Below are 24,463 nucleotides of genomic sequence, written 5' to 3'. Positions count from 1 at the left end.
AGCGAGAGTAATTATGAATGAATAGACGAAACTTGAATTGTAATCTGATTAGAATTTCACATATTTGTTTAGACATACATCATATTTTGCTTATAAAACAATCTCGAAGATCCCGACATCACCAACTCAGGGTAGACTTTTTTTTTTTTTTTTTTTTTTTTTTTTTTTTAATGTTTCGTGTGCTTTATCACACCCATCGTTATCTTTTCCTTCTCTGGATTAAAGGTCCGAAATAAAGTCATTGGATTCACTAATTGGTACTTCTGTACGATGGCCATGTGTTGTCGAATTAAAAATTAACCTGCAATGATCTGTTTGTGATATCTTGGTTAAATATTATTTTAAGTATGAATTCAAAGCCTTTGCCAACCATGTGGCAATGCATCCTTTGTTAATTGTCTCTGTTCTTAACTTATTTCAGTCTTCTTAGCATTGTTATGCCACACTGCATCTTAATATTATTTTATGTACTGCCTGAATATTTACTTATTAGGTCTTTAGCTATGTATCCTTTGCATACTGCAAACAAACACACACACTGTAGTATCTTCTGAAATATCTTGTCAGATTGCTCGGGTACAGCTTCGATGTCTCCCCCAGTTTTTAGTGTGCACATGCAGACTTTACTGGCTCTCTTGTCAGCGACTTTTGCTGTAAAGAAGTCCTGTGTGCGCATGCGCAAGTAGTAAAGCGTGTTGTAGGTCTCTATGACGACGGGTGTATTAAACCTTTTAGGGCTGCATATAGAGGGACTAGCCGCAGATTATGTGCACAGGTGTTTCTCCGCTAACTGCCAGGCACTATGTGGGCCAGTTAGATGCAGAGAGAGTCACAAAACAAGCCGGCTGGATGTCTTCTTTCACCGCTTTTAACTCAACAGAGATACGACGCAAGAACCTGCTGGTGGTGAGTTTACTATCAACCACATTGCCTCAGTTTTTAGTGCTATTTATTCCAATGTAGCCAAGCATTTTCATTAAAAGTATTCCTACAGGCGCAATCTGTGCCCTACAGCTCGTCTTCTTAATTCTGCCTGTTTATTTTTATAGCCCGCAGAGCTATAAAAATAAACAGGATTATAATCTATGTATGTCAATATCTGTTCTGCAGCCATTGAAACTGGTTCTGAGTCACGACAGAACTAATTACATCTACGTTAAACATAACACATGTGAGAAGAAGGAGCATATTTGTGGCAAAAAGCAAGGAAATAGTTTACTGGTAACCCTGTTATTCTAATTGCAGTCCAGCAGGTGGCGACCAATCCCTCACACAAGTACAGTCCAGTTCTGTGTAACCCAGATATTCAAAGCACAGACAGTGGTGTGATGGTGGCCGAGCAGGTATTGATGGATTCCTGGATGGTGTAATTGATACCACAATAACTCCCAAATTCCAGGTCTTCAATCCATGTGAAAAAAAAAATTAAGAGAGAGAGAGAGAGAGAGAGAGAGAGAGAGAGAGAGAGAGAGAGAGAGAACTTGCCATCGACCAGGTGTAGGTCAACAGGATATTTTGGATTAATGGTGGCACAAGATTCAGAATCACTGGGAATCACCCTGAGATCTGTTGCTCAGGACTGACTCACTGATATCGCTTTCTTAAAGCTGTGCTGCTAGTGTGGAAGGAACCATATCTGAAATCTGTCTCTGATCTTCCTCCAGTGAAGATTATGAGTGAGGTTGTTTACACAAAGTCACAGGAGGAATATGAGGACGACTTTGAGAAAGATCTGGACTGGCTGATCAGTGAGGAAAGCCGGAGTGAGGACCAGGTGAGTCGGGCCACTCTGTACAAAGATCAATAGGATCACTAGACAGACCGACTGCATCTCAGTGTGGAGTGCTGCTCTACTTACTGCAGACCGGGTGCTGCATGGGTCCAGTGAGTAGTGTTGAGTTACCCAAGCTGCCACATCTCCTTGTTTGCATGTGAAACCTACTCTGAGGACATACAGTGACATACTTTCACCGTGCCACTGCTGGATGTAATATTGATGAACACACTTACACATGTCTGTTATCACAGCAGCATGCCTTTTACCTGCTAAGTACTGACGTTGCTCGCTCAGTTACATCCAGACCTAATGAATGAATGCAGAGTGTCTGCCTCTCCACCCCACAGGATAATGACTATGAGGACATAGAAGCAGAAATTGACAAAGAACTGGAGGAGGATGAGAAACAGCAAGAAATGAAAAGAAAGTCAAAAAGCCGCAAGGAGGAGAAGGGGGTCAACAAAACAGAGGAGCTGGAGGAGGATGAAGAGAGGTGGCCCTCACCTATGGAGCCATTAGAGTATGACTCAGACAGAGACAGCCCAAGTAAATCATCACTGATAATCCCACCTCCTCCAGGGATGGATGACCAGACAGATGAGGAGAAGAAGTACATTCTGGAGAAGATTCAGCAAGCTAATCGGGAGCTGCAGGACCAGGAGGCTCCGGATATGACGAGGCGCAGGCGGCTGCATTTTAAAGAGAAGCTGGTTGACCTGGTGGTGCCTCCACTGCAGTTTGAGAGAGATGGCAACAGTAGTGAGGTGGATGGCGGGAAAGGCAGCAAGGACAGAGCCAAGGATTCGGAGGCAGAGATTGAAGTGTCAGGGAAGCTTTCTGAGCTCAAACTTTCTCCTCGGGAGGAAAGTGGAGGATATGGCAGGGCTTTGGACAGCAGTGAAGGGGGGCAGGGAGTAAAGGAGGGCAGAGTCCTTGTAGAAAAGGATGGCAAGTTTGACCTGGTCAGCCTGAATGAGGTGGAGAGTCAAGGGCTTCTCCCTCCTATAGCAAACAACTACAGCGACTACTCGCGCATCTCCTCACGTCCCCAGGAGCAGACTGCGAGCTCCAGTAAGACCCACAGGTCCTCCTCCTCCCCCCGCCCTCGTGCTGGCTCTTCCCCCTTCCAGCAAGGCGTTGATCACCTCCGAGCTCCCAGACCTCCAGCTCAACCCAGGAGCAGGCCCAGCTCAGCCAGCCACAGCCAGAGGGGCAGTCAGAGGAACGGCAACAAGCGGCGGGTGCAGTCGGCCACGGGGACCCCCTGCCAGTCCACCTACACCCTCACGCCCCATCAGAAAGAGGTGCTGCAGAGGATCCGGGAGAGGAAGGAGAAGCTGGCCAGAGAGGTGGGAAAGAAAGGCTGTAGCTGGTCAGTTAGAGGACACATAATGCATTATGTTTATTTTTTCCACTTTAAGGCTTGTTGTTAATGCCTAAAATCACTATTTTAAACACCCTCGTTTCCCTCGTCAGGCAGAGCAGAGGAAACACGAGGAGGACGAGCAGAAGAGGCAGGAGAACGAGCTGGCGTTTAAGGCCTGGGTGTTGAGGAAGAGACAGCAGTATCAGGAGGCGAAAAGGATCCACCGAGCTCAGGAAATGGAGAGGATGAACTCTAAGGTACGACCACAAGGGGGCAGTGATGGAAGCTTTGGATGGTAGGTTTATTCAGTGGTGGTTATTTTATTTAGGTTTTAATCAGATTTCCATAATGTACATTGACTAGTCAGCCACTGTCGAGTTTCTTGATACTTTATAGTTTTAGCAATATCTAAGAATGACTTTCATGCTAAGTTTTGCTCATGTAGCTGACTGATACAGCACAGTAGTGATTCAGTCTCCTCCAAATTTAATGAAAGCTTCTGTATTTTGCGCACCAAGCGTTTTTAGACACTTGGTAGCAGAGCAGTTAATCTTCCTGGGGAGAAAAAAAAACTCTTCTGCAAAGGAGATAAATTGTTTAACCTGAGTGGTCTGTTAAAAACAGAGGAAGGTAAGTGGGGTTCTCTGCTCAGTGACAGCCAATAATCCTCGAAACCTCATTCACAGCAAAGAAAATCACAGTACTAGTCAGGGTAATTTAAACGCATTGCTGTGATCCCGTCGTTTCCACTGTATTACCGGATGTATTTCTGCGGCCTCGTGCAGAGAGACTGCAGTGACCCGGAGGAGTCCTTCAGGCTGTGGCTTCAGAGGAAACAGGAGCAGCAGCACAGAGAGCGACAGCTGGAGGAGATAAAGAGGCTGGAGGAGGACAGCGGTTACCTCTCACGCAGCCGCGAGGAGTGTGAACATGCCTTCAAACTGTGAGTGCACTTTTAGCTTTTCGGTCAAGGCCTGCAGCAACACAGAATATACAGTAACATACATACATTACATACATATATATAACATACAGTAAGTGCCAGATAACTTCATAAGTGCATCAGTATGACTTTCTGGGTGCTGACGTAAGATTACATACATTACGTAGAAATTCTTACATTATGAGCAACTGTGTCCTCTAACATGCAGTATAAAATGGGTTTTTGTTGACATGGTGTCTTCATTTCCATGCTCCTCCCTTCCTCAGGTGGCTGAAGAGGAAGCGGACGGAGAAGCGGGCAGAGCAGCAGGCAGCTCGAGAGCGCTCCCGCAGGCTGGTGCTGGAGGAGCGACGTGCTCGACGCATGAGGGACCTGCTGTGCTCCGTCAACGAAAGCAAGGCTTTCAGATTCACCGAACAGCTGGCCTACCGCTTCTGAACTGAAAAAAAGGAGGGCTGAATGATATGCAAAAAAAAACAAAAAAAAAAACAGGATTTGAGAGATATAAATAAACATTTTCAGTAGGAATGGTCCTTTTTGCATTTCATCTTCACTGAAAATTATATAAAAATAATGGGATTTTTGCTGGAGTCTGTACCAAACAAGCCTATTATCTTACATGTAGAGAACATGATTTGCAGGCCAGAGCCTCCCTTCCCTCATTTATACATTTCAGCTTCATCAAAAAACTGCACTTTCTGCGATTTGGATACTGCACTTGGCCACATAGCCATTTCAATATTTCAATTAATTGTTTAGCCCTAAAAAAAAATAGATTCTACTTTGATGCTACGACTCTCATCACGCAGTACCATCAAACCACAGACTGGATGACTGGAGTGGGACAGACAGAGTTTATTCTGTGTTCGGTTGTTGCTACAGTTTTGTTTTATTATTACAATTTCTGTGCTGTGTTAAAAAAATGTTTACCGCCATGACCTCAACTCAGTGTGAGCAAACCTGGGTAAATAACGAATGAAGAGCGTTATAATATGTAAAAAGAGTACATGTTTTTTTTTTTTACTGTATTTACTTATAGTTTGCGTAGAGGCAGATGCACTTTACATTGAGTTCTTCTTAATTACGGGAGCTGAACCGTTTGTTACTGTATGCCTTTTGTCAGAGAGTGTGAACTTACAAAGATATACAAGAATGAAATCATGTATCTGTAAAAAAATCCTCTTGGTAAATATGCCTGATGTTTAATTTCATGCAGAACAATATGACATGAATCAATAAAACAAAGGTACACAACTAAATATAGATATGGAACATTGTGTTTTTAATTTATAGGCACGTACACATACATTTTGTGTGCTACAGCATTTCAGAATTAAATATCAGTGAAACAAAAGTGGCCAACCTCATAAAACGGCAGGATTAAGTTTCTGGTTAGCAGTTTGAAAAAAAAAAAAAAAAAAGCTACTCTGCTTCTTTCCATTGGATTTACAGTGCACGACTCGGCCTATCACCTGTATCATCAACACAAATATAAAGAAATAAAAGACCGAAAAAAAAATATGTATTCCTTGAAACAGGAACGATTGACATCTTTTATGAATAAAAGTTCCTCATATTAAATGCCGACAGTTACAACAGCTGTCTGTTATCAAAAACACATAAATAAAAGTAAACCATGAACACAAACGCCATGTTCTCATGTCAGTGAACACATACACCAGTATTCTGCTCTGTGCGCCCAGAAAGGATTGGATTCATCACGCCAACAGCGAGAGGAAAAGCAGACCAAAGTAGCGACAGGAGACATTTTCAGTTTCAGACACACAGAGTAGGACAGAGTGCACGATCATGAAGTATTCAGCATATTACTACATGCCTCTATGTGAAAGTCTTTGTACGAGCGCTGTGTGAGAATCAGATACCCAGATTAGAAACAGTGCGTTAGCTACGTTGAAAAGAATTATTACTGGCACTGAAATTAAAAAAAAAAAACACTAGAGTAACATAATGTTGTTAGTAATAGCATATGTAACAGTACCATTTGTGAAGGTTGAATTTAATATCTTATAACTACTGACCACTGAAACGAAGGTATTTGTTTCATATTTGTACATACTGTTCTTGAATATGACTCAACTCAAAGCGAAAAACAGAAACAGTCAACCCCCGTTCTTCTCTTTGGCTTCTTCACAGTTCAGTGAAATTACAGGTAGGAAACATGAAACTTTGCCGACTCACCAGGAACAAGGAAACAAAGTGAAATGGACATTTTCTCTACTCGAGGCTGTCACTGGAAGGAGAGACAAAGACCCAAAGATAAACTCAAGTACTGGTGCGAAAAAAAAAAACAAAACACAAAAATATTATTAATCTTGCACTTCAAACAGTACAAAAATAGAAATGTTCTGATCCAAAGGTCAATTCAATAAATAGTTAAAATATATAGCAGGATTCGATAGACGGGGATGGGGCGAAGCTGTTTTTCCGCTTCTACAGTTCATCTTTAGGGTTGATGTTGAGACCGTGACCCCACACTGACTGCGTGTCCAACGCCTGGATCACCTCGTCCGCCTGCAGTCTCTCCTGGCAGGGAAAAGGATCGAGGGAGAGGTCAGAACGGTGGAAGAAGACGTGGAAAGAAAGCGACAAGAGAGCTGCAGTGAATGTGGCTTTTAAAGGAAGGCTGATTCGTGAAGAGGTGACCGCTGGCTCAGTGCTTTCTAAGGGTGAAATGGACAGTCTGACAGGCCTCCCAAACCTCACTGAGGACAAAGCGATCTACGGCCTTTCATTTATGGGGAAGAAGTTTAGGATTTAAAAATTCAGTATCAGTTTTATTTTTATGAAGTTGCCTCAAGAATTTCCCATCTCTTTTCATAATGAGTGAAAAACATCCAACTTGACCTTCACATTATCTGGAGACTGGTTCTAATACACACACACACACACACACACACACACACACACACACACACACACACACACACAGGCTTTGCTATCTATCCAGCTAAAACGATAACATTCTTCTCAGAGCAAACACATTCACTTTCTCATGATGATACTTTAACTGCTTACAGGAATCTCAGTAAATCTGAATCTCACACAATAAGCAGTCCCTATTCACTCAGCTGTTAAATTAACCTTTAGCTGCTCACAATTTATTCCCCCACAAGATGGATGAACCCAGACTTAGAGTCCACAGCCATGGTAGCAGCTCCCTGAGGCTGTACTTAGGCAAAGTGGTGTTGAGAACTAAACGCTAACAAGTCTTTGTTCAGCATGTTAGCATGCAAACATTTGCTAATTAGCATTTAGCAAAATGTGGAGCTGAGAACAATGTCATCAATTTTGCAGTTGTTTGATGATAAAAGTGATGGGCAAATTTCAATTTTGACCTGATGATGGCAACAAACGAAAGGTCAGAGGATCATCAAAAGTCAGTATGATTCATCCTCTGGGGATGAGATATTCCAGTGTGGAGCGACTGACATGCTGACACTACCATCAATTAAGCACACTGCTAGCATGGCTAAAAATGTATCACTACATGAGCATGTCTGATTAGACCGTAAATCCCTAAAATAATCCCTAATGACATGTCTTTTCCTTATTATTATTATTGTTATACTATTTTTGCCAAAGTTCTCTGAAGCATTAGTTTACCAGTTCTCTGAAGAGCGGGTCCAGGGTGAACCACAGAGCGACAGCACACCTCTGCCCGCTGGTGACGGCCTTCACACCGTGTGGATTCTCCCCTCCTGATGAGAAACCCACCATCCTGCCACACTTAGGCTTCACTGATGCCTGGAGAGGATGGAGGAGCCGAGCAGCAGGAGGAGGAGAGGTCAGGTTAAAATGACCGTTATCTGATCGTATTCGTGACACTTCACTGTTAATGTCAACGTATTATTTAACCCTCGTATGACCTCCTTTAGACGAGAGTGTGTGTGGTTCCTTTTTCAGCTGAAGATGGGGGTCAAAACAGATCTGAGACTGGGTAAATGTTGGGAGAGTTAAATCTCACATCTGAGGAGAAACATCTTACCGTGACTGTTTTGGCATCCATTTCTGTGAATATGAACTCCCCTCCTTCAAAATCTCCATTTAGATATAACAGTGCACTGAAAAAAATAAGAAAGCAAGAGGAGATCAGTACAGACTCAAAGTGAGATGATGACAGTGACCATTGTTCATGTTTCACTGTAATGCAGCTGCAGCAAAGCGGGTTTATTGTGTTTATGTGTTTATTTATGTCTAACCGAGTTGCCAGTGGTGGCCTCGTACCTGTAGTCTCTGTATGTGTATGCTGGCGGTTCTTTCCAGCACTCGTTGGCCTCAGGATCCAGCAGACAGTTGTCAGCGTGGATGGGATGGCTCAGGTCATTCCTGTGATCTTGCTGGCCTGTGAAAGACACAACATCACACAAACAGCATAAATACAAGGAGTGCAGGAATTGAAGCTGATGCTGTGGCTGCGCTGAGTCTGTGTTGCCCTCGTTCAGTCAAAGACGCAATATCAAATGACGGTATGTGTGTTTTGGTGTCAAGTGAAGAGTGTGTCTGTGTGTGAGTGACCTGTGATGGCTGTCCGGCACACCAGGTGTGTGTAGGAGAAGTGCAGGGTGGAGTTGAGCAAGAAGTAAGACTCGATAATGCGTCTCGCTCGCTCACTGATGTCGTAGAACAGCCGAGCGCTCCTCATCGGCACTCTGCCCTCGTAGCCGTACTGCAGGAACGAAAAGACATGAGAGAGACTGTGACATGTAGAGTCAAACAATAAATCAAGACATGTACAACTTAGGTTAACTATGGTATATTTTAACAAACACTGCACACGATGACTGATTGATGTGGTGATCCTGATCCCCTGGTTTAATTTTGATTTGATTTTGCAGCATTGACAACTATTTGGGCGCATGCACTCTTTGTAAATCATGCTTTATTTATGTTATGTTTATGTTAAATGGTTTGTGTACCTGCAGGGTTTTGAGCACAGTGGCTCCTTCAAACTTCTCATTGGGAGTGTGTGGAGACATCCTCCCTCTGTAACCATCTCCTGCCATGGTGACAGCCTGGAGACAAGAAAAAAGCCTGAATTAAGCTTCAAATACAGGCTTGCACACTGACCCTTACTGTTAGCACGGGGACAAACACTCATTTATCATCAGTCAAGTGTAAACCAACAGGGTAAGTTATATTGTTGTCCTCGACGGTTCCAGGGATTTCAAATCCTTATTGTGTTCAGGTTGTGTAATGGGCTCACATGTGCCAGGTGTCTGAGGTCTGAACACTCCTCCTCAGATATAACGTGATCCAGCAGCACCCGCTGGCTCCCGTTCAAGGCTGCAGAGTTCTGCACCAGCTGCACACTGTCATACACCAAGGGGCCACCTACACAGATCACAGAGCAGCATTTAAAGAATGCAACATGTTATCTCAACCATGGTGGTCAGAGAGGATTTAACGAGAAAACACTAATGACTTCCTCTTAACAGTTTACCAGAGTTTGCAAACTCTGGCTTCAGTGAATTTCTACCTTCTTTGAGCTGCTGTGGAGCAATGACCGACACGTTCTTCTTCTCTGAGATGGGAACGTACTCCATCCAGCCGTCCGTACCAGAGGGAATCCTGGGAGAACGGAGAGTCAAGGAGTCAAAATTATGATTTTAAACTTGCAATAGCCACTTGGAGGCAAGCTGTGAACAAAATACTGACAAAACACTGACATATTATCACTGAGTTTGAGTTGATATAGTGTTACCAAACAGTTTCCTACAGTATTTACACATCCAGCAGGTACAAAGCAGCATTATCTCTCATTTTGAGTTGAGTGCTTCTGGCCACCTGATGACTCTAAGTCCAATATTCACTCTCCTTTTAGCTCTGTTTTGGTCTCTACCGGAGGGAAATATTTAAACCTTTAGTTGTTAAATGCTCCAGAGCGAACTAAAACAGCAGAGTTGCAACTAACCAATGAGCTGAAATAAGCCATAAATGTCTAGAATAGAGGTAAACGATCATTCTCTGTGTGTTCATCATTTCAAGAGACCCTTCACACATTTGATGCACTGTTATTATAAAAATGCTGATTATTGCTGCTTTAAATTTTTAACCTGAATACTTTTGCTACTACAATGGAGGACGCCTCAAGCTGTATTTTAATATATTCAAGAGATTACATTTTTCAAAGTTTTACAGATGCAGAGGTCTCTTTACCTGTTTGAGTCATCTCTTCCACCTGTGCTGCTCCAGTAATTCTGTAAGAAAGTCAAGTACGTATGATTCGCACTGAAATGTGAAACGTGTCATGTGTCCGTTTGAACAGCAGATGTCGCTGTTGGCTGAGAGGACAGCTGTGCGTGGCGGCTGTGCCAGACACCTGTTACCCTGCTTTGAGTCAGCCAGGCAGCAGGGACACATTAATGGTTTACACACCCAGCAGAAGAGCTGCACTGCATCAGAGACATGTGGACTGGCTTAGGGATAACTGCCCATTAAACTACACAATCTCTTTTGCAAATTAAAGGGCACTGGTCTGCCAGTGAATACTTACAGTCTGCTTTGAGTTTATATTTGCACATGAAGAATGAACATGATCTGGGATGTTGTTTTTTTTTTTTCGATTAACTCACCCCTTCAGTAAATTCCACACCCATGGTTTTACTGCCAATCAGAAGGAGCTCCAGTTCCTGTTTGTGCCTCCTCAGGTACCATGCAGCCTCCTTGGAACAAAGACACATCAGAGGTTTCTGGTAAACAGTTTCCTGTCTTATTAAGGAAACTGTAACTGTATGCGAGAGATGGCTGATTGGTTAATAACTGCAGAAAAGGCAGAAAAATACATTACATATTTAAGGGCAGCATAAAGGAAAGTTTCATTTTCATGTTTCAGCTTAGAGAATCATCTTTTAAATCTTGCTTTGTTCAGAGGGTGTCGTCACCACAGACTGCATAAAACATAGACATAGTCTCTGGGATGTCACTCATTGGTTTCTGAAGAGCCATTGTGAAGCTCAGTGACAGTAGCTCCAGCTGTTGCCATCTTGGCAGCGCCTGACTCCACCAATCTCCCGGCTAATCCAACAATGGGCAAAGAGGTGGAGCATGGGTGGAGCTGAGGGAGGCTGAACAAAGCCTGGCTGCTGGAACCTGGTGGGTAGCTGCCAATCAAAGTGGCCATGGCCATAATTCTGCATACCTTTAACCCTTAAGATAATTTAAGTGAGTGAATGATATAAATGAGCCCCCTCCACAGATGTCATGAGGAGGGAAATTTTAGTCACAAACATATTTTTGTCCTCTTTGCTCTTTTCTCTGCACACTTTGAATGTCACAGCATTGTTTTCATCCGTACAGATACGGTAGCGTATCAGTGGTTAAATATTTATCTTTCAAGCCTCAAAGCTCATCACCATGACTTAAAATAACTCTAACAGTGACACTGAGCTCCTGTCCTCACTCCTTCAGCAGCTGAACAGAAAGAACCAGACAGAGTTTTTCCCTTGGTTCTCCTCGCCTCAGTGCCAGGACTAATGGAGTGTGATGGCCTCTCTCTTTCTGCGCGTCCTCTCAGAGAGACAGTTTTGCTTCTGTTTCCTGTCTGGAGCAGAAACTTTAATGGAAACAAAATCTGTGGTTTCTAAAGCCTGAAGCAAACAATACATTAAGAACAGGCGCTGCTTTTGGTTTTGCCTTAAGGTGGATTGTGACAGAAAGACAATGACAGAGAGGATTTTTGAAGCCAATACTGATTTTGATTAAAATTCAAAACATTATAATAATGGAGGATATTCATTCTTTCATACATAAACACACAACAGAAACATTTTTGATAAAGTTGTGGTTATTTAAGGATTTTTGACTGTGGAACATTGAACTAGTCAGTGCTCTCTGGTGGACAAACTCTGTAATGGAAACACTTTGGCTTTTCTGCCCTTTTCCACATTTTCTTATTGGCTGATACATGCCGATACACATGTATTTGCAGTACTATCAGATGATTTATCGGTATAATATTGTTGTGTATGTATGGTGTGTTTTTGCAGAAAGTGTGTGAGTGCACATTCATGTGCAAATGAGCTATGAAACTACATACAGTCCTGCTTTGTTGGATTTTTGTCCGCGTGAGCAGGGGAGAGGAGGCTGGAGGGGGAGCTTCCAGAAGGAGCGAGGCCGTGATGATGAGTATTATGAAGCTTGGCCATCTAATAGCGTTTTTCTTATTGTAGTTAAAAAAAAAGAGAAGCCCCTTTTTCCCCAGCACCCTTTAAACAAACAGCCCCCAAATTGTTCCAGAGAGCTCTGTGGGCACTCTGACATGACTTTTCCTCCTCCTCCTCTATTCCTGAAAGGCCGGATTCTTTGGCAGGGAGGCAGGTCGGGCCTGGCGCTGAGATCTAGGGCTCTGTAAATGAGCTCCCCGAGGCCGGAGGACGCAGAGAGGAGAGGCGATCTGTCGGCCAGCGACTATACTGTAAACTGATGGGAGTGCAAAGACTTGAGGGCTGGAAAAATGTAAGCTATGAGTAGAAAAACACAAGCATGAGCAGCAACACGTCGGCTCTCAGCTTCACACACACTCGCACATTCACACAGTCCTGCTGGGAGCCTCGCTCGCTCTAATGAGTCCCAGGCTTTCTAGGAAAAAGAGGTTGTGAATTTGGGACTTAAACAAGGCGCTGCCTGACTTTTCCGAGCAGCTGATCAGAGTTTAGGAAGGACAAATTCTCAGTGCTGAAGTGGCTGATGGGTAGCCAGACTTAACAAATTGGATTTCTCGCTAGTGGGCGGACGTTCAGACTTTAATTGTGAATACCAGGGGGCAAGGAAACAGTAAAAAGCCGGTCCAGGGGAAAAAATATGTGGGTGTAAACACATTGACGTAGAAAAATTTGCCCTCTACTTCCAGCTGGATGGAGAACATATACAAGTGAAAAGCAAACTTGAAGAGGCGATTGCTGCCAAGCTGCAAGTAGCAAGTCCATCCAAGAAATACAGCAAACGGCCGGCTGCCTCCCATCTTCTCCTTTTCACTCAAATCCACACTTTTCCTCTCCAGTCTCCTTCCCTGCATGTCTTCTTCCCTTCTCTCCCCCACACTCCTGCTCATGTTATTACAATGCTTTTTCCACTCAGTTTTCTCAGGCTTAAATTAATCATCCAGAACCCGTTCAAGAGTCTCGTGCCAGCCTTCAAACGGATGGTCTCTTCACATTACTGCAGTTTTAAGTGTCATACTTTTAGTTACTACAGTCAAAATTCCAAAGTATATTGGTGATGTTAAAGAAAATCCTACGGTGATTATGAAAATGGAAGCTATGCCAACATATGATTTGTGGTGTGGTTATCATGTCGGATGTGCTGAGGTTTGTGTTTTTTGCTTGTCTGTTTGCCCATATTGCTGCTAAAAGAGCTTATTGCTCTTTCACCTGCCTTTTCTCCTCCGAACCCTCCACCCCTCCCCAGCCCACGATAACAGCAGATCCTGACCTCTCTTGGCTTGCCATCATGGCCCAGCTCCTCTCTGTAGTAATCCACGTTGTCCATAATGAACTCCTCTCCCTCATGGAATAACAGGTAGGTCAGAGCACACTGAAGCGCCTCCTCCAGCCTGTCCACTGCAGAGAGAGACACAAAGCAGATAAAGTGAAGTTTACATATGAACACAAGTAAATGTTTTCGACCTTTAGCGGTGCTATGGAGCCGTATATTTATGGTTGATCAGTGGGTTCCAAGAATCAACAGGTGGTAGTAATGCCCCAAGAACAAGAGGACAGGTATAAAATCAGCTTTGCAATGGTTTCATGAGGAACAAAATTTATTCAGTGTATTTTTTTTTTATAGGAAATGCAAATTAGATGCATTTCCATAAGCAGCAGCAGAAGAAGAACAACAACAGTATTTTAAGTAATTCAACCCAACCCTGGGGTGGTATTTAGAAGTGGTTGGTATTTAATGACCTTTGTCATAAAGGCTTCCTCTAGACTAGAGTCAAAGGTCCAGGCCACCTCTAAAACAACCCTGACTTGGACCAGGGCAACATCTGGTGCATTGGCAGAAAGATGTGAAAAATATCTGGGTTACTGTTGCAGAACATGGAAGCTTTGACACAGAAAAGCTTTTCTCTGAGGGTGGAAAATGATTTGATATGTCCTTTGTTATGAGGTCCACTTATCTGTGGTGACGTGCCCTGTACAGCCATTGTTTCAGTGACCAGTTCTGTGGTGTGATACAAAGAAGGACCTGAGCAGTCAGGCCTTCACTGTGAGTGCGATGATGTCCTCACTGAGTACAGTGAGCTTGAGGAAGGAGTGAGAGACAGACCATGGACGGAGCAGATGAGTTGCTTTGGGTTTCTACTGTATTCTACAGAGCTGCAGAGCTATCTGCAGGATGTCCAGTGTGTGTGTGCGTGTGTGTGTGTGTGAAATGTGGAAATGTATCTATCTCGGATGACATTCCAACACCATTACCACAATGGAGCAAAAGCTGCACTCTGGTTGACATAGTGGAAAAAGCACACCCACATGTGCACATGCACACGCGCACACACACACACACACAAAGAGGCAAACTATATTCATTCAAACACAGATGCACAAACATACACTAACACTCACTACACACCTTGTGCTTGACACCACTGCTGCTAGACGCGCTCACAAACACATTCTTTACTAGCTTGTAAAGGCGCAGGGTTAACCAAAGACTTCCTGTCTTGGCAGAGGCTGACGCAGCGTATCTGCTGCTGTCAGCTGTGTGTTCCCAGGTCAATACGAGTCTGGAGATTTGAGCTCAGTCAAACAGTAAAACGTCACTGTGGATTTATTTAGGAAACTTAAGCAGCTCAAGTACAACGAGCGGCTGCTGAGTGATGGCAAACGTCCACTGCGGCAGTGTGGAGTGGAGCCGCTGAGAACATAGCAGGCCAGAGTGCTGCTGGGTGTTAGAGGACTCAGATTACTGACGTGTGGCAAGAGGTAACTGACACAGACTTCTGATTTTGACAGTAGGAACGCAGGTACTTAAAAAGGCAGGTGTGAAAATCCTGCTGTCTGTCATGCATGCTAACATAAACAGTCTGATTAACCTTGCTGTAAATGAGCATGGCTCAGTGTTAGCAGTCTGGTTTTGAAGCTGAGGTGGATGACACAAAAGTGATTTGATGAGTGCTTATTCAACATGTCTTTTTAATGTGGTAAGAAATGTAACCGACTACATCTGAATATAACCTGAGTTCAATTTGCAATGATATGTGTATTGACTAATTGTGTTGGAATTGCAATATAAGAAGGCTAACTTGCTCACAGCACACTCAATTAAACATGGCGCGAAGATTGATTGAAGCTTGAAGTGCGTGACTAGTGTGTAGCATTTGGTGGGATGTACCCCTCCCCTAAACCCTCCCTTTCCAGTCGTGCAGGAGAACCTATAATGTCCTTCAGGCTCTCTAGAGCCAGTTTGTCTACTCTGGGCTACTGTAGAAACATGGAGGTGCGACACAGTGGACTCTGTAGAAGAGGACCTGCTGCCCCTGAAGACATAAAGAGCTCATTTTAAGGTCGAGAAAACACAACAATTCCTCTTTTCAGGTGATTCTGCCAACAGATTGTCCTAAATCCAACACACTGGACCTTTAATAAAGACAAATGCATGAATAAATGAATAACGTGAGAATATAGCTAAAGAAAAACAAAAACTGAAGAAGATTAAACGTTTCATAAGCAGTGATACAGACTAAACTGTTAGCCGTATCCAACTTTACCGTACAGTGGACAATCTGATTCACAAAGACACTTTCTACAAAGTTAAAAAAAGGTTTATTGGCTTAAAAACACACCCATCAGCGACTGTTAGGAATCAAAGCCCGCTCTCTCATTGGGTTTGCACAGACCCAGTGATCCACTTTACTTTATTAGAGCCACATGCTTATGGGTCATTTAGTATAATCTGGTGAGCTCACAACCATCCAGCACACTGTCTTTCCCAACTAGCTTTATAGGCTCAAGTGTTATGGCCACACCCTCGTTTAGAAGAGCTTTTCACTGCTTCATCAACAACACAAGATTCGAGGTTATCCATTCACACACACACACACACACACACACACACACACACACACACACACACACACACACACACACACCTGAGAGCCTGACATCAGACTGGATACATCCATACAAAGGTTGGCCAGGCAGGCACCCAAACACACGACAGATCATGTCATTAATACCTGTGAGACAATGTGAAGGGCGTGGTCATCTGTTGATCGACCTGTCTGTGTGTAGGGGTGTGTGTGTGTGTGTGTGTGTTTTATGGGCGTATCCTCCTTTGTTCATAATTACACCAAGCGGACTCACCTCAAGGTCATGTTAGGGAACAGTTTTGCTCCCTGTGCCACACAGTCAACAACTTACCCTGGAAGTAGGCAAACTGCAGGTAGTCGTAGTGCAGCGGCAGGTAGTTCTCCATGGGTGAGAGGCGGCCCGGCCGGGTGGCGAGGTCTCGAACACACTCATGTTCGCAGTGCAGCACCTGAGTGAAGTGATCTGCAACAAAAATGGTTTCAGACCATCAGTCACTTCTTAAATGTGGCATTTGGCAATGGTTTAAGGAGGCACTGGATTAATATAAAAAAGTCAAATGTCACAGTGTTTCAAAACTGCAAACGAACATAAAAAATGTTTCATTTTGTGACCAAAGCTCTTAATAACTGATGTAGTCCTAAAACATTTCATCATACATTCGTATAAATAATAAGAATTGCATATCTGCATCTGAAATCATTTTGGAAGAGTAACTAAACAGTTACCTCATAAGAAATCAAGTGAAGTCAGTTATATTTATCTAGGCCAAAACCACAAATTTGCCTTAAAGGGTTTTCCAATCTGTACGACACACGACTCTCTTCTTCCTCAGACCTTTGATTCAGAAAAGGAAAAAATCCACCACAAAAAAGGAAGAAACCTCAGGTAGAGCCACAGAGGAGGGATCCCTCTTCCTGTCTACTCTGTCGTGTGCACAGAAAACCTTCTGTATTGGTTGATTGTATGTAAAACAATGGTTTGGTCAGTCCCACATAGTTCAAACCAGCAAACCATTTTTATCAAACAAACACCACCAGTTCCCATTACAGAGTGTTTCCACTCCAGTTTATTATATGACCACAGTGCTGCGCCTCTTGACTCAGTTATAAGGCTCTGTGTGGTCTGGTGTAAATTTAACGCATCAATGCAACACAGTCAGAATTAAAGAATGATCTCATGTCCACCACCATTAACTCCGCTGAGATCACTGGTGTGATATCAGCTTTGGGTTAAAGGACCTCTCTGATTTACACACTTGACAACCGGCTAAAAGAACGAATGACTGCATTACAGGCGGTCTAATGGAGATCAACAGCAGCTGATATATGGAGATCAAAGCTACAGCCAATTAAGTTTTGTCCAATGTACGGATGCCCATTGATCATGAGAGCATATCATAATCCATCCCAGTGCTAAAAATAATAAAACCTGTATGTGAAGCAGATGTTGAAAACTTTTTTTAAGGTGCAGTAGTGTTGTTAAACGTCTCTTGTTCCCTCTTGTCCAGTTTAAGATTTATCTGAATATGAATTTATGTGAGAAAAAGAAAAAAAAAAAAAGAACATTGGAGTGAGTTTGACTTGATGAGCTGTAACCAATCAAATAAAACCAGTCCAACATGATGTCGTTCCCTGTGAAGTACATCAAATAAATGTTCCCTTTTCAGCAGTGCAGTGCTTTCATGCCTTTGTTGCTCCTGCGGTGGTGATGAATCTCTGTTGTTTGTTGATCCTCCAGGGAAGACAGATTTCACAGGGTGCTACATATCATTTCCTTATGTCGAGACAGCAGGGCGTGTGTGTGCGTGTGTGCGCGTTGAGAGCGTGAATGTACAGTGAGGTCACTCTCGAGCAGCTGCAGCACTACTTTCCTCACCCTCAGACAGCAGAGATGCAGTCTGTTTCAACCTCTTCAAGAGTCTCAGAGGAGCAGAGATCTGAAGTATTAGGCCAGAATCATGCAGTACTGCAGAGGGATGAAGTTTCTGGGTCAAAAGAAACCAAAACCACTATGTGAGGAAGTAATTCCATGAGATCCTTTCTCTTGTATTAAACTAACATAGAAGATTATATTACACTCAAAAACGACATACTCCTAACACAAATAAACACCATAATCACAGGCTCTCCTATAGTGGTGCTATGGAAAATAATCCCCTGATTGTAAGTAAAACAACGCGCGGCCAAAACTAATTAGCCGTCTTTTCTGTGTTTATGCAACCGGGCCATGCATATTTGAGACAAAGCACACTTGTCAGCAATTAAGCTGCGGCTACTGCACAAAACTCGCCTCAATTTCCAGAGAAAAGGCCCAATTCCTGTCAACAAAAGCACCAATGACCAAAGCTGGTGTACATGTGTAACAGTGTAATCGCGTAATTGTGCTCTGGTGCAAGAGTTCTGCTGTGGATACACACATCCCTCCACATCAAACACGCCTGATGCTCTGCAGCATGACAGTTAAAGCCCTCAGACTCCTATTGGCTGCACGGCACGCTGTAAACAACATACAATAGGAACACAGTAGACAAAATGTGAGCTTGTTAATGAAGCTCATTAAAACTGTGTGAGAAATGCTTGATGAGGTTCCTCTCTGTAACTGCCAGTTTGACGAGCTGAGCTGTCTCACAGTGACCTCTGTTGAACTGCTCTGTCCTGTTTACTGCCCAGAGAGCACCCTCACATCAGTTTTGATTTATTTCCTCAGGAAATTAACGTGTGTGTTCCTCAAAATAAATCAAACAGTACACAGTTGGTCAAATTTACATTACTGTTAATGGTACAAAATGTACTGAAGCTGAACCTGAAAGCACAGACTGTTGCTGAAAGGACTGCCAGGTGGTGAGTTCACGTGCTAGTAGAAAGCTCAGAAACCTGAATATAAACACGAATTTTAAGAGTCACCTGCCAAACGGTTTTAATATAAAGCAGCCAACAGTCAAATCTCATTTGAAGAAGCATCTAAACCAGAAACTTGTTTTTTTTTTTAACAGTTTGCTTTATTCAGAGACTTTCAATATGTGTGAGAGTCTGTTGAACCACATGCTCACAATATTAAAAAAAAACAAAATACCATTTTTTCTTGATGAAAATTAAATGGGACTCTGTAGTGTTTCATTAGCACAATTAATCGTTAAAATTATTTATTAATACATTTATTTAGAGAACCAGAAACTGGACTGGACATAAAAGAACATTCTGGAATGTTCTTTTATGAAAACCTGCCAAGAAAAGTTGAGAAGATGAAGAAGCAAGAGAAGAAAAAGTAGAAGAAGAAAAAGAAGAAAAAGAAGAAGAAGAAGAAGAAGAAGAAGAAGAAGAAGAAAAAGAAGAAGAAGAAGAAGAAGAAGAAGAAGAAGAAGAACAACAACAACAACAACAACAACAACAACAACAACAACAAGCAGCAGCAGCAGCAGAAGAAGAACACCAACTACTCGCAGTGAGCCCGTGCAGTTCCAGGTACACTCCGGCTGCTCTCCTGGCCCTGGTTCAAACTCTTTTTCTGGGCTGTCAGAGATGGTAACAGAGCATGTCTACCAAATCCTACGAGTGGAACTGAAACCAGTGCAGCGCTCAGTTTACAGCAGCAGAGAACATAACTCAATACATCAGCAGTGACAAAGGCCCGGGCGGATTTTCCTTTCAGTTATTTCTCACTGTTAGTTTTTCATCATTTCATTTATTTAAGAGGCTGTGTGCAATAATTCAATGTAGTGATTTCTGGAGAGTTGATTTTGCTTCGTTATTAAGTGTAGACAGTTTGTTAAAATATACAGTGCAAGCTCAATACTTCCAAAATCAGCAGGCTGTGGTATGTGCCATGAGTCTTCTACACCATAGCTCAACATAGTTTAATGGCATCATACAGTAAGCAGGCCTCAGTGACCCCCAGGGGTCCATAATGTTATACGACCCTGATTCCAAAAAAGTCAGAGACACCTGTGTAAAACATAAGTAAAACTGAATGTGATACCTTGCTAACCCTTTTTGACATATACTCAATTAAAACAATACAAAGACAATAAATCCATAGATTTTTATAAATATCTGCTTATTCTGAATTTCATGTTAGCCACACATTTCAAACCAGTTTGGTCAGGAGCAGCTAAAGACTGGGAAAGATGTGGAATGCTCCAAAAACACCTGTTTGGATCATTCCACAGGTAAACAGGTTCATTGGTAACAGGTGAGAGTATCATGATTGGGTATGAAAGGGGCATCCTGGAAAGACTCAGTCGTTCACAAGTGAGGATGGAGTGAGGTTCATCACTTTGTGAACACATGATTGCATAAAGGATGAAAACCATTGTATAAACAGTTCATTTGCAAACGATTGTGTTCTGTTTTATTTTACATTTTATACAACATCCCAACATTTCTTTGGGATCAGGGTTGTACAACGTGGCCTGAGAGCTCGGTGATGTGGTAAACCATCCAAAAACAAAACAAAAAAAATCCTGAATTTTTGTGGGAAAACGTCTTGCCAAATCTGTGTAGGGGGCCTGATGTCTATGCGCCTTGCTTGCTGTATGCACCCTGCTCTGATTTGTACTTATGAATCTGCTCTGAAGCCTTTACAACTAGACATTATTTACACCTCTCTACTTCCAAGAGATTCCAGCCAATGCACTAACATATAAATCTCTGTTTTTCAACATGTGGCCTGCCAGGGAAAGCTTGGCAACCCATATAATACAAATATTGATAAAATAATTTGAAACTTGACTTTAACCAACAGTCAGTATTTCTTTCTTTTTTTTTTTTTTTAAGTATTTATGGGCCTGCTGTCTAAGGTGGACAGTAGAGAGAGGCAGAGGGAGAGGGTCGAGCTGGGGGACTACTATAACTAAAATACAGTAAAGACAGAAAAATGTCCCCTGTGATTGTAATAGTGATACATATCATTAAGTTATTATTTCTCATGAATTAAAGTAAAAGCAGCGTTTCAGCTGAACTTGTACATCTTGTGTGCAAAAACCTTATTTTGTGAAGCTGTCAAACAATCTAAAATAAATCATTATAGTTAATTAAAAGTAAAATATTTCCCTCTGAATTGTGGTGCCGAACAAACACCACAAATGTATACAGTAGTGGAATAAATTTACTGACACTCCACCACCAGTTTTCAATGTGTTTTCACCATTATGGTTCTGGAAATAACTTGAGGAACCTACAGTAACATGGCTGTTATCCTTGTTTGACCTTTGACCCCGTGTCACCCTCCATCCAGTGCCAAGCCGCCGTGTTGTTTGGCCTCGTCTAAGCCTCCTCAGGCTCTCTCAGCACAACACGTCCCAGCTCGGACTCAGGGCCACGCAGGACAGTCAGACGCGTTGGTGGAACAGTCACGACAGGTTGAGAAAATGCTCCACACAGAAAATAAACAGTCTCATTCCTTTCATCTGAGACTAATGGACTTCTGAGGCTTGTTAGAATTAATTCAAGATTTATGAAACCGCTGTCAGAGAGGTTGTGTGTGCAAAGATTAACAACTAATCAAAGTGGTGTGTCCAAGTCAACAAGGCAGGCAGGGTTTCTCAGAAAGCGGAGAATCTAAACATCAGAGCAGGAGTCCAATGCATCTCAACGTGCAGGTGGTCACAAAGACATCAGTTCATCATAGCGCTAAAATGTGCTGTTATGTTCTGTCACTGTGTGCACACAGGTTTCTAAATTAGTGCCAGCTGTCATTTCAGCATCACACAAAGAGTGTGTAAACAATTTAAAACACAACCTGGACAAGAAAGTCCTGGTTCTGATAAAAAATGAGCAGCATAAATAGTTAATTATTTCTGTGATTCTGCCATATGTGAAGAATATATACAGCGGATTATCCCAATAAATCATATCCAAAATCCACATCCTGTCCATCCAAATACATCCAGATGTTGCTTCTTACCTGATATGACTTCATGGAGGCTGTAACGGTAGCGGAGGTAGTCGTAGCCCTCAAACCTCTGTGGCCACTGACACAGGGCCCGACACTCCACGTCTGCTCTGAAGTACTCCACCAGAGCCTCCTCGAACAGAGCGATGGCCCCCTCGTAGTCGCTTTTGTCGTACAACCTCACGGCTGCTGTGAAGGAGCGCTGTGATGGAGGAGAGACCGAGTATCGAGAGAGAGAGCAATGACGGCGTGAGCGATTAAGACTTTTGGTGTTGAGTGGTGTATTTTTTTTTTTTTTTTACATTTTAATCTAAGCAAAAGTTTGTTATTCACTTTTATAGTTAGAGTAAAAACAAAGAAACAGTAAAAAAAAAACAAAAAAACACCTCGGCTCAAATGTTAAGTACACTAATAGTGCAGAGCTAAGTGATGCTAAGTGAAGTGAAGCCACAGAGGCACAGTAGCTTAAATCATCAGTCATGCTTTAAGCTTCCTTGAGATATGAATTGGTAAGAATGACAGATTACGACTTTCTGAGTAAGCAGCTTCGCCCAGAAGGTCGTGCAGGAACTTGTGCGAGCTCTTAAGATAAAGAGAGAACGGACGAGCAGTGAGGGGAACGAGAGAGGGTGAAAAACTGTAAATGAATCAGCGCACAGAGGATCCAAAACTGTTTGGCATTCAGGGCTTCACCGCAACCAGCACTAAAAGGCCGAAATGAGTTTCCAGTCATTAAACTTCAAGGGCCATTAACAAAAATGCCTCTTCGTACAGTGACAACAGCTTCAATTTTCCCTTTTAGGAAAGAAGCAAAGCAATACCGACTGAAAATTGCAAAAAGATGGCAGAAAGAAAGACATGCTCAGGCAGAAGCATGAAAAAGGAAAGAGGTAAAACAAGCCAGAAACAACCAAACAACATCCAAACTCATATATTGAGGTATGCTGGCTTACCTGGTGAGGCCGGGCTTCTCGGTCCACAAAGTGGTCCTCCTTAACGCCCTCCAGGTCTTTGTACTGCTCCAGGTTCTGACCCATCTCCACATGTTCCGGGTTGGCCTGGAAGTATGTGTGAGCTGCTGCCGCTGCCTTGTCCGGCTGCTTCAACTGAACAGAGAGAAGGAAGGAGAGATGTTATTAAAGTTATAGTAACAGAGAGCTGTGCATTAAAACCTGTGCAGGTCTTCAGTATTAAAAATTCCCTAAAAAATAGACAAAGTTCAAATGATACTCTGAAGTGCTTTTAAAAGGTAAGGAAAAACAGATGAGGAACAGACTAACCGCCAAAACCTCCAAAGCTCATTCAACCTCTTCCAAAAATATATATTCTTGGAACTCATTTGGAAATCACTTGAAATAAGTAATATTTATGAATTTGGTTCATCTGAGCAGAGAAGAACTGAGCAGATTTACGGAGACGCACTGTTCCCATCCACATCCTGTCATTAGAGAGAACTGTCATTATTACAGCTAATATGATGGATGAGGTCTCTGCACCCTTTAAATACTTTAACCACCACAGTTATCCCATCCTCTTCCGAAGAAATGTACAAACACATTAGAAAAGAGGCAGTTTACTGTTGATAGTTGCAGACTAGATAAGAGAAACACTGATTGGCAAGGAAGAGCATGTTAATGAGTGATGCTGATACGGTGCAGACCACGTCCTGTGTGAATGACTTCAAGATCGAGAGGATGAAAGACAGCAGCTGTTTTATATCAGCGTTGGCAGCTGGTTTACGGATAAACGAACCCAAGCAGAAAAGCACATTTTATAAACTGTTATGGTTAAAGATGATTCATGTTTCAAAGTTGATCTATACGCTATGCGTGGAGTTTTTAATTTGCACATATGAGTGCAATAGTAGTACGCAGAGACAGATAAGGAGTGCACGAGAGCTTATTATGCCCTAATTAATAGAAATCAATACCAAAAAGCATACATGCATGTTTTTACCTTGCATTTCTGAATTAATCTACATTATTTTCTCAACAGATTGTTTGCTGAGTCAATAAAAGGTCAGAAAACAGAACAATATATCTGAAAGATATTCAGTTTACAGTGATGTGAAGCAAAAACAAGCTGTAAATTCTCTCACTGGAGAAGCTGGAGCTAATGAATAATGGTCAAAAAATTATAAACTGAAATAGCTGCAGATTAATTTTCTTTGATCTAGTTTCATCTTGAGAACGGATTTGGCAGAATTTGCCAGAATCTGTCTGGCAATCAGACGGGAAATCGTCTCTATCATTTATGTTGTCAACACCGCATTAAGAATTAATTCCCAGGTTCCACATTTATTTTAAAACAAGTCCATAATTGAACAGAACTACCACACTCAATGGATTTATCCCCCCGGTGGCCATCACCTCTGTCAGTTGCTATGTCGAGGCAGCACAAGTGAAGCAGGAAAAATAAGTGAGAAGAAAAACAGTATTCCC

The 24,463-nt window shown here is 42.5% G+C and overlaps 2 protein-coding genes across 3 annotated transcripts in view; one reads left to right on the top strand and one right to left on the bottom strand.

The window, feature by feature from the left end:
- The first annotated feature begins 666 nt into the window (after positions 1-666).
- On the top strand, positions 667-4,644 carry ccdc181 (coiled-coil domain containing 181). 2 transcript variants are annotated; one of them, XM_076725923.1, is made up of 6 exons: positions 667-906; positions 1,665-1,774; positions 2,125-3,126; positions 3,254-3,400; positions 3,929-4,086; positions 4,353-4,644. In XM_076725923.1, exons 2-6 carry the CDS (start codon positions 1,673-1,675, stop codon positions 4,522-4,524), a joined length of 1,581 nt encoding a protein of 526 aa, XP_076582038.1. In that variant the 5' UTR covers positions 667-906; positions 1,665-1,672; the 3' UTR covers positions 4,525-4,644. The 2 variants fall into 2 exon arrangements, with proteins under 2 accessions (XP_076582038.1, XP_076582037.1); XM_076725922.1 differs by lacking the exon at positions 1,665-1,774 and having other exon boundaries at positions 732-906.
- Positions 4,645-5,346: 702 nt separating this feature from the next.
- p3h2 (prolyl 3-hydroxylase 2) overlaps positions 5,347-24,463 on the bottom strand; it is a 57,741-nt gene continuing 38,624 nt past the window's right edge. Inside the window, exons 2-15 of the mRNA XM_076725921.1 lie at positions 22,976-23,128; positions 22,035-22,224; positions 16,464-16,595; positions 13,537-13,664; positions 10,680-10,769; positions 10,264-10,304; positions 9,584-9,675; positions 9,311-9,438; positions 9,024-9,119; positions 8,623-8,773; positions 8,332-8,449; positions 8,093-8,168; positions 7,711-7,851; positions 5,347-6,630 (exon numbers count right to left, since the gene is read on the bottom strand). Coding sequence (XP_076582036.1) covers positions 6,538-6,630; positions 7,711-7,851; positions 8,093-8,168; positions 8,332-8,449; positions 8,623-8,773; positions 9,024-9,119; positions 9,311-9,438; positions 9,584-9,675; positions 10,264-10,304; positions 10,680-10,769; positions 13,537-13,664; positions 16,464-16,595; positions 22,035-22,224; positions 22,976-23,128 — 1,629 coding nt within the window. The 3' untranslated portion in view covers positions 5,347-6,537. The remainder of the gene's footprint in view (positions 6,631-7,710; positions 7,852-8,092; positions 8,169-8,331; positions 8,450-8,622; positions 8,774-9,023; positions 9,120-9,310; positions 9,439-9,583; positions 9,676-10,263; positions 10,305-10,679; positions 10,770-13,536; positions 13,665-16,463; positions 16,596-22,034; positions 22,225-22,975; positions 23,129-24,463) is intronic.

Source organism: Chaetodon auriga, chromosome 3 (assembly GCF_051107435.1).
Source record: "Chaetodon auriga isolate fChaAug3 chromosome 3, fChaAug3.hap1, whole genome shotgun sequence".
NCBI classification, from domain to species: domain Eukaryota; kingdom Metazoa; phylum Chordata; class Actinopteri; order Chaetodontiformes; family Chaetodontidae; genus Chaetodon; species Chaetodon auriga.
Note: the sequence above shows the minus strand (reverse complement) of the source record. Positions and strands in the feature narration are given on the sequence as shown.